The following is a 9,964-nucleotide window of genomic DNA, read 5'->3' as shown; positions in this document are numbered from 1 at the left end:
GCGCCTGTGGTCCCAGCTACTTGAGAGGCTGAGGCAGGAGACTTGCTTGAGCCCAGGAGTTGGAGGTTGCTATGAGCTGTGATGTTACGGCACTCTACCCAGGGGGATAGCTTGAGGCTCTGTCTCAAAAAAAAAAGAGATGGGAGTCTCTGTCACCCAGGGTAGAGGTAGTGGTATCATCATAGCTCACCGCAGCCTGAAACTGCTGGCCTCCAGTGACAATAAATCAAAGAAAATAACCAGTGCTGGAGAGGAAGTGGAGAAATTGGACCCTCATCCACTGCCAGCGTGAACGTGAAATGCTGCCACTTTAGAAAATAGTTCCTCAACCAGGCACAGTGGCTCACTCCTGTAATCCTAGCACTTGGGAAGCCTAGGCGGGTGGATTTGCCCGAGCTCACAGATTCAAGACCAGCCTGAGCCAGAGAGAGACCTCATCTCTAAAAATAGCTAGGCACTGTGGCAAGGACCTTGTAGTCCCAGCTACTCAGGAGGCTGAGGCAAGAGAATCACCTGAGCCCAAGAGTTTGAGGTTGCCGTGAGCTATGATAACATAATACTCTACCAAGGTCAACAAAGTGAGACACTTGTCTCAAAAAAGAAAAGAAAAGAAACAGTTTCTGGGAGAGAGTTAGCATGTGACTCAGCAGCTCCACTACAAGGAACTGAAAACATGGCCACGAACAAACCTGTACACGAATGTTTACGGCAACATCATTCATAGTAGCTAAAAGATGGAAACTACCCAAATAACCTGTCTGCAGATGGCTCAGTAAACGGTGGTCTGTCCATCCACATGGTGGAACACGTATTACTCAGCCATTAGGAAGAATGAAGTGCTGACACAAGCTACAACATGGATAGACCTTGCACATATGCTAAGTAAAGCCAGACACCAATGTCCACATTGTTGATTCCATTCTATGAAATGTGCAATAAAGACAAATCTATGCAGACAGATTTGTAGCTGCTGGGGGTGGGGGCAGGGAGGTGGGGAATGACTGTCAGATGAGTGCAGTGATACATTTTAGGGGCATGAAAAAATTGATTTAGTGGTGATGATTGCATAATGCTGTGAATATACTAAAAGCCACTAAGCTGTGAGTTTTATCTTAAAAGTCTACATAGACTGTAGTGAGAACCAACGGGGGTTGTGTAGGTGGAAGGCTTGTCACTTCTCAAGAGTTCTGCAGTGCTTTCTCTGAGTTTGAGAGAGTTCTCCTTTGGAGAAGGGATCAGGCTGTGAGCTGGGAGGCTGTGGCCTCATGGGGGCAGGGCCAGCAGGACTGGAGCAAGGCAGGGTGGGACTCCCCTCTTTGGGTAGGGATGGGAGGGAGGCTCCTGGCACCAGGGGCCAGGAATCTCAGGCATGCAGCCCTGAGCTCATGTTTCCAGAGGTTGTGCCTCCTCCGCAGGACTGGGAGACTGGGTGAACCCCAATCCAGATGCTGGACCCTGGGGTGGCCTGGTGGGCAACTGGGGGTCCAGTGGCCCCTCTCTCAGCCCAGTGGTGGGTCTAGGAACTGGCCTGCCCCATTCCAGAGCCCACCAAGCTCCCTGCCTGTGATGGGCTGCGCTGCTGGGAGGGTGAGGGGAGCGTTTACATTTACAGGTCTTTCCAGCCTGGGGCCTGCCCTGTAGCCTGAATAACCAGCTCCTCCAGGCCTGTTGTGCTGGGGGTTGGGTGCAGCTTGAGATAGCAGACCAGCCTCTGACCTCTGGGGTACAGACCTGTGGCATGGGGCTCCCCCAGAGGCAGCCTCTCCTGGGGCTGCTGTTCCTCCTCGTGGTACTGAGCTGGCTCCAGCCTAGCCTGAGCCTAGGTGAGTAGGGGTCCCGGGATGGATGCTCCTGGCCAGACCCAAGGGGCTGGGGCATCTGCTGCAATAGGTAGCAGCCTACCCCTCTGCGATTGTGGGAGGCAGACACAGGGGGGGCTCATAACAATCTCCGATGCCCCCACCACTCACCTTTGTGCCCATGCCCACAGAGCTGATCCCCTACACGCCACAGATAACAGCCTGGGATCTGGAAGGGAAGGTCACTGCCACCACCTTCACCCTGGAGCAGCCTCGCTGTGTCCTTGATGGGCATGCTGGCACTAAAGATACTATCTGGCTGGTGGTGGCCCACAGCAATGGTAAGGGGCTGTTGTAGGGCCCAGTGAGGGTAGGGGCTGAGGGATGCAGTGCCCCAGGAGTTTGTCACTAGCACCTGCAATTTTGGGACCTGCTAGGGCGCCACTGAGAGTGTGGGTGCGGATTTGGTTCCAATCCAAAGAGACTCTTAGAGGGTGACAAAGTCTGATTTGCGGGTCCCAAGGGAGGAAGTGGTATGTGGGGGGGGGGTCAGGGCTAGAGGGTGGTGAACACAGGCCCTGGGTCAGCACGACAAGGTCCATTTCTGCCCTCACGCCCTGATCTGTCCTTCTGTCTTACAGCCTCCAGGGGCTTCCAGAACCCACAGACCTTTGCTGAGATCCCAGCCTTCCCACAGTTGCTGACCGATGGCTATTACATGACGCTGCCCCTCTCCCTGGACCAGCTGCCTTGTGAGGACCCTGTGGGGAGCAGTAGAGACACCCCCGTGCTGCGAGTGGGCAATGACCATGGCTGCCACCAGCAGCTCTACTGCAATGCCCCTCTTTCTAGTCCTGGACCTTACCGGTGGGTTGTCTCTCCAGGGCCTTGGGAGTGGACTGTGCATCAGGGAGGGGTCTCTGGGGCCTGGGATAACCTCCCTAGCATCTTCCCAGGGACAATGGAGCAAGCTTGGGCCCTCTCCTCTGCAGCCCAGGCTTGAGGAGGTGGACACCAGGAAAGGTGGGGACTTAGTCAAGGTATGAGGAGGCTTTGGGGCTGCCATCAGGGCAGGAAATGGCCTGGGGGCTAAGCTAAGACCCAGTCTAGGGGATGTACGGTGAAGAGAGCAGGAGAGATGGGTCCCACCCCATTTTACAGAAACTGAGGCACAGAGTGCCAAGTGGCCTATTAATGTCTTGGTAGAGACAGAAGGGGAAAGCAGATATCTCCTTAGAGTCTGATCAGGTATTCTCAGGGGGACAGGGCCTAAGGGGAACAGAAATGCAGGTGGTATAGTTGGACTGCCTGTCCCCCAGCCTCCCTCTGCCCTCTCCCTCTCCCTCCTCTGCTGCACCCTGGCTTGGCTCCAGCCCCACCCCACCCTGTCCACAGCACCCGTACTAGCCTGCTTTGTCTCTCACTGCTCAGAGCTCCCACCTCCCACACTCTTGGTGCCTGGGTCCTGCCTCCCCGTGACTGAGCACTCCCCCTCTCTGCCTCCCACCTCTGGGCCTTTTGCCCAGTGCCTGCCCCTGTTGGGGGCCCTCACTCCTTCTGAGGTCTCACAGATCCCTCTTGGCCAGCACTACCCATCTGGGAGACTGGAAACTCCTGCCTCATGTGCCCTGCAGGGCCACCTTACCCTACTCCTTGTGTATATGATATTTAGTAACAGGGGCCACTAAACCAGTGTGCCTGCCCCAGATTGAGTTTCTGGAGAGGGACAGCCTGGGTACTGGGGCCAAAGGCGCAGGTCATATGGCTGGAGAAGTCTCAGGGCGTTCTCAGAGCAGGGCCTGGCCATGGCAGTTTTCAATGAGTGGTGCACATCCCAGAGAAGCTGCCTGGGGCCAGGCCACAGAGGGATACCTTGCCTGGGGCATTTGAGCCTCTGAGTCTCATTAGCCTCTCCCACTGCTTCCTGTCCCCAGTGTGAAGTTCCTCCTGATGGATGACAGGGGCTCACCCAAGGCCCAGACCAGGTGGTCAGACCACATTACTCTCCACCAAGGTAGTGATGGGTGGGGAGGGGCACCCTGGCTTCCATTGCCTGTGGAATCACCCACCTCTCCAGGCCAGAACCCCTCTACAAAGCTATCATGCTTGGCCAGCCCTCCCCTGCTCAGTGTCCTTGCCCAGCCCAACAGAGCCTGGTGCTAAGCACTGGTTCACTCCCATCAAGGAGCACCAACTCTTCCTATCCCCAGTGTGCCAAACTTCAAGTGCCTAGGCCCCTGCCCAGTCATGGGCTGAAACAAGTGGTCCTTCTAGGGGAGCCAGGCACATTCCAGCACCTGCTGGGTGGGAGGAGAATGGTGTAGAATCCCAAGTTGGGGTCTGGGCTGGCAGGTGTGATAGTTGTTCCTGGGAGGTTTCTCTGAATAGAGCCCAAGAGGTATGAGTCACCAGGCTAAGGAAACCACACATTTCAAGGCCTAAGTGTCAGGTGGGGGTTGCCTGGAAGATAGACCAGGGGTTTGGTGTGGGGGTCTTGTCATCTGAATGCCTTGACTACCAGGCTCTAGGACACATGGCAGTGCCCTGGTAAATCTTGAGGCCTGCAGCACCCTGCCTGCTATATCCTGGCAGTGGGTGGGTGGGGCTCATAGTTAGGAAGAACTTAGAAGGTAAGACCAGGGTGGAGGCTATAGCCAAGGGTGGTCCTGGAGTGGGTGGGGGGCAGAGCACAGATGCTGTGCCATCCTGACTGAGAGGAACACATCAGATGGTTCATGGGGCTTTGTGGGGACATAAGTCAGCCAGATCTTGAGGTATGAGCATGGGTGGGGAGGGTGGGAGGTGACAGCCACTTGGGTCTTGGGGCAGCCTCCCAGCAGCCACTGTATGTGCAGGGAAGGACCCAGGCTCCATTGACACTTGGCCAGGGCGACGAAGTGGTAGCATGATAGTCATCACCTCCATCCTCTCTTCTCTGGCTAGTCTCCTGCTCTTGGCCTTCCTGGCAGCCTCTACTGTGCACTTGTGAGTGTGACACCCCCAAGGGCCCCTCACCATCCCTGGAGCCCTTTCCTCTCCCAAGCTCCAGCCCTCCACTCACACTGTTTTGAGCTGGGCAGTCCCCTTCCCTGGGACAGTGCAGGGAATTCCCACCCAGGGTATCTCTCCCCTTGGGATCAGTGAGGTGGTCCTACAGACCCTCTGAGGGCAAGTTGGGGGAAGAGCTGCCTCAATCCAGCCTGTCCTTTGTGTCCCCAGCCAGGGCCCTTCTCCTCCTGGACCTTGACTTCTCCCTATGGGCCCTCTGGCAAGTTAGCTACCTGATGCAAAGGTAGTCAGGGTGGCCACCTGGAGGGGTGGGTCTCCAGCTAGTTCTAGAAGGAAGACAGAATCAGAGGCTGCAGGTGATGGAGGTGGGAAGGGCAGTAGGCCCTGACATATGCCTTCTCTTCTTCTCCCTGTCCAGCTCCAGCTTGTGGTGGCCTGAGGAGGCCCCCGAGCAACTGCGGATTGGCTCCTTCATGGGAAAGCGCTACATGACCCACCACATCCCACCCAGTGAGGCTGCCACACTGCCTGTGGGCTGTGAGCCTGGCCTGGACACCCTCCCCACCCTCAGCCCCTAGCTTGGCCTGTGAGGCTGAGGCCAGGGGCAGCAGGCAGAGAGCCAGTGCCCGTGTTCCCTTGAGACCCCAGTGTTGCCTTGTCCTAGCTGGAACCGTCCCACATGTCCTTAGTACCCCTGCTCTGGCTTTGCATTTCTCTCCCTCTCCAGCCTGTCTTAAGGTGCATTTAGGAGAGTTTAGGGGAGGGAACCGTGGTCAAGTTGGGCAGCCACTGCCCCTCCATCCTCGTCTCTGCTCTGCCTGACCTCCTATGACTTGCTCTGCTGAGTACCAGGGCCTAGGCTCCTTACAGGCATATGAGGCCTGAGCTACCCTGGGTTTCTCTGTTGCACCCATCAGCAGCAGAGGCATCTCTACTGTCCTGGAGCTCAGGCCCTTATGAAGGAGACTTGCCTGCAGGAAGTTCAGACAGTGCAGATGCACATTACGACCATCTGGCTATCGATTCTGGCCACCACCTCCAACCCACAAGGAAGGCTTACACACTTATTCACTTCTGTCACAAGCATTTATTGAGCACCTGCTGTATGCCACATAGTGTTAGACATGGGGCTTTGAGCATGGCAAATCCTGACTTTGGGGAGCTCACTACTATGGACCTCAAATGACCATATATACAGATGTTACTTGGTACTGTTGGGAGGCTATCACCCCATTGAGCTCTTTGGGGTCCATGAGCCTCCCCCATCGCCTTACTCCCGACTTCCTGGAAGAACGCGCTCTAGACTCCTGAGCGCCTGTCGGTCCTCAAGGCCGGTGGTTCCCGCTGTCGCCACATGGGGGCGCGGGGACGCCGCAGTCAAGCAGCCGGATGCCCCACGCGCGTGCGTACTCTTTTTGCTGGTCCCTCTACCCATCGACAACCTGAAGTTGGGAGCCCATGACCCTGTGTGAGGGCTGCAGGACTTCAGGACTGCAGGCCACCTTCTGCCAAGCCAGATACGCTCCCGCCTGAAAGCCAACTGTGTGCGGTCCAATCAATACAACCTCAGTGACGGAGAAACTGAGGCTCAGTGAATTGCCGGCCGCACTCTGTCCACTGCCACCGCACCCCGTCCCCACGGGACGTCCTCCCAGATCCTCTGGCCTGACCACACCCCCACCATGCAGGCCCTGCCTGCCAGTGGGGGCACCCAGTGGTGGCCCTTGGGCTATAGCCCTCTTTAAAGGTGAATAAAGGTGGTCTGGCTTCTCCACGATGGCCAGAGTGGTGACTGTACCGGCACAGGAGCGCTGCTGGCATTGGGGAGCCCAGCAGTCTTGCTTAGCCTCTGCCACAGCTCTGAAGCTGCCCCGAACCTGTCCCTTGATTGCTATCCCTGCTATGCTTTGGGGTACCCCCATCACCTAATGGCCCCAGAGAAACCCACTCATGTGTCCCAGGGCCAGGAAGCCCAGGACCAACTGACCAACACAGTGTGTGTGAATTCGCAGTACTTTCTCCCAGGCAAACGCTTTACTTTTTTTTTCTTTTTTTTGAGACAGAGTCTCACTTTGTCACTTTTAGCAGAGTGCGGTGACATCATAGCTCACAGCAGCCTCAAACTCTTGTGCTCAAGCAATTCTCTTGCCTCAGCCTCCCAAGTAGCTGGGACTACAGGTGCCTGCCACAATGCCCGGCTGTTGTTTTCTTGTTATTGTTGTTTGGCAGGCCTGGACTGGGTTTGAACCTACCAGTCCTGGTGTATGTGGCTGGTGCCCTAACCACTGAGCTACAGGCCCCGAGCCAAACGTGTTACTTTCAAGCCCTTGAATCTCTCCTCCCTGGAGTCTTCTCCCCTGTCTGTCTGCACCTTACCACCCAAAAGACCCTTTCCAGGTATAGACAGAAGCAAATTCAGTCATATGCCCTGGTGTTCCAGGCAACATTTGTGCAGCCCCCCCCCCTTTTTTTTTGAGACAGAGCCTCAAGCTGTCACCCTGGGTAGAGTGCTGTGGTGTCACAGCTCACAGCAACATCCAACTTCTGGGCTTAAGTGATTCTCTTGCTTCAGCCTCCCAAGTAGCTGGGACTACAGGCACCAGCCACAACACCCGGCTGTTTTTTGGTTATAGTTGTCACTGTTGTTTGGCAGTCCTGGGCTGGATTTGAACCCAGCTCTGGTGTTTGTGGCTGGCACTTTAGCCACTTGAGCTACACCGAGCCTGTGCAACCATTTTTAGATTCCACCTCTCTGGACCCCAGGTCCCTCTTTGTCTCTTGGAATTGGAAGAGGGTTAAATCCCCATCCTCATTAGCTACCCCAAGCAGGGCCTTCTCACATTGTCTTGTCAACACCTGAGACACCCTGCTAGGGGTCTGGCCTTGGAGGGGTGTGGCAGGGAGGAGGAAGGGCTGCTGGTATTTGCTGAATGCAAAGGTGAATGAATCCTCCCAGTGACCAAGAATCAGCTAGGAGCAGGCATTGGTACAGACCTGGGGCCTTCCTAAGCACATTCTTAGTGCCAGAATCCATGCTGATCTCCCCCCTCCCCCTGAAAAAGAAAGAACTCATGAATCTTAAGTTGATGATTAGATGTGTCCAACGTCATTACTTGAGTGCCTTTATATATTGCTTTATAGCAACATTTTAACTCACATTTGATTAATGTATTTGCTATGAGGTAAATTAGAAAAATAATTTGTAAAAGGGAGAGACCAAATTTTCTTTTTTTTCTTTTTTTTTCTTTTGAGACAGAGTTTCACTATGTAACCCTCAGTAGAGTGCCATAGCATGACAGCTCACAGCAACCTCAAATTCTCTTAAGTGATTCTCTTGCCTCAGCCTCCCAAGTAGCTGGGACTATAGGCACCCGCCACAACACTCGGCTATTTTTTGGTTGGAGTTGTCATTGTTGTTTAGCAGGCCTGGTTGGGCTCAAACCCACCAGCCTCAGTGTATGTGGCTGGCACCCTACTGAGCTATGGGCACTGAGCTGGGAGAGAGCAAATTTTAAGATCCCAGAAATATCAGAGCCAATTCCCTGAGGAATCAGAATATTCCTGAGAACCAATCTCCTAGCCCTGGTCCATCCTCTCCAACATGTTGCAACCAAGAAGCCTGCAGTATGATTTTATCAATACATATTTTTACTTCTGCTGAAGTATTTATATGCATGTAGCATGAGGAATTAGCTATAACACAAACACCCCCTTGTTCTGCTAAGATATAATCAAGAGTTATACAATTATCAAGAATGACTTCATCTAAAGAGTCTAAAGATTTTGCTGGTCAGCTATTAAGGATAAGTTTCATCAGCACTTATCCTCAAGGTATAGCTAGGTTGTGATGCATGTGTTGTCAATCAGCCACTACCCACCAGGGTAGTAAGGTATCCCCAAAGAAATATCCATTCCAGGGGATACTGTTCTGGTGTAGCCTGGTGTTCCCAGATGGAGACTCCATCCAAAATACCCCTAGTTGCCCATAAAAACAATTTTATGGAACTAGTCCTTTTGGTGTCCAAGTCCTTATGTGCAGAGAAAGGAGTAATAGAATAGCTTAGCCATCATCTCCCTCTTTAATGCTTGCATAGTTTCAAGGCTGTTGTTCTTTTTAAAGTGCAAAAACACATGCCTCTGGAGCACAAGTCATAGTCATATGCCTGAGAAGCTGGCAAAGCTGTCTCTTCTAACCAAGGGTCTGTGGCAGCCAAATCATAGCCCCCTAAGGGAGGTCGTCCCCAAGAGTTTAGGTAAGATCTGTAACATTTTGGCTAAGGGGGGTGTCTAATCCAGATCCCAATTAGGGGAATATACTAATTTACCATCAGTCTAATTCTGGGGGTTTGTAGGGACTGGATGTTCCCATGAGGAAGCCAAGAAGAAACATGGGGGTTTTTTGAGTCCCAGTCTTGACCAAGTTTTAGCAGTATTCAACTCTTTTAGGATTTTAAACATTTTCACATTTGGGTAGATCAACCAAGGAAACAAGGGTCTGAGGGATTCAAATTAATCTTTTAATTATCCTTTCTAGCAAAGAAGGACAGGACTGACAGAATAATTAAAGTTCCAAGTTCAGGGTTTCAATGTATCCTACCTGCTAGTGGGCTTAGCCTGAAATAATAATGCAAGATCACTTTGGGGCTCACTGTCCCATCTGACTTCATCCTTGGTTTAAGTTCAGGGGAAGCAAGTTTTACCCAAGTATGCTGATCCCACACTTTCAGCTTGACCGATGAATGACTTACCAGGAAGACCTCAAAAAGGTGAATTCACCGTGGCTTTGGAATACCGCTTTCTCCAAGTTTTTAGCAACATCTTGTCTCCCAACTTTGAGGAATGGAAGGGTGTATCCCCGTAAACCAACCTGTGGAGCCTGTTGGGAGCAAACTCAGAAATACTGGTTACCTTGTTACCCAGCTGTTTTACATATGAATAAGCCTTCCTTTCCAGGAGCAAGGGACCGTTAGGCAAGCCCTGATTGGATGCTCTTAGGAGTGGTTTCCTTTTTTTTTTTTTTCTTTCTTTCTTTCTTTCTTTCTTTTTAGGCAGAGGCTCACCTTGTCACCTTTGGTAGAGTGATGTGGCGTCATAGCTCACAGCAACTTCAAACTCTTGGGCTCAAGTGATTCTCTTGCCTCAGCCTCCCTAGTTTC

At 52.9% G+C, this 9,964-nt stretch overlaps 1 protein-coding gene across 1 annotated transcript; it reads left to right on the top strand.

Moving 5' to 3' along the window:
* The first annotated feature begins 1,738 nt into the window (after positions 1-1,738).
* Positions 1,739-5,386, top strand: UPK3B (uroplakin 3B). Its single transcript, XM_003794180.1, has 6 exons — positions 1,739-1,823; positions 1,991-2,140; positions 2,441-2,666; positions 3,734-3,813; positions 4,655-4,784; positions 5,227-5,386. Exons 1-6 carry the CDS (start codon positions 1,739-1,741, stop codon positions 5,384-5,386), a joined length of 831 nt encoding a protein of 276 aa, XP_003794228.1.
* The last annotated feature ends 4,578 nt before the right edge of the window (positions 5,387-9,964 follow it).

The sequence above is a fragment of the Otolemur garnettii genome, unplaced genomic scaffold (assembly GCF_000181295.1).
Source record: "Otolemur garnettii isolate 467f Iridium unplaced genomic scaffold, OtoGar3 scaffold00077, whole genome shotgun sequence".
NCBI classification, from domain to species: domain Eukaryota; kingdom Metazoa; phylum Chordata; class Mammalia; order Primates; family Galagidae; genus Otolemur; species Otolemur garnettii.
Note: the sequence above shows the minus strand (reverse complement) of the source record. Positions and strands in the feature narration are given on the sequence as shown.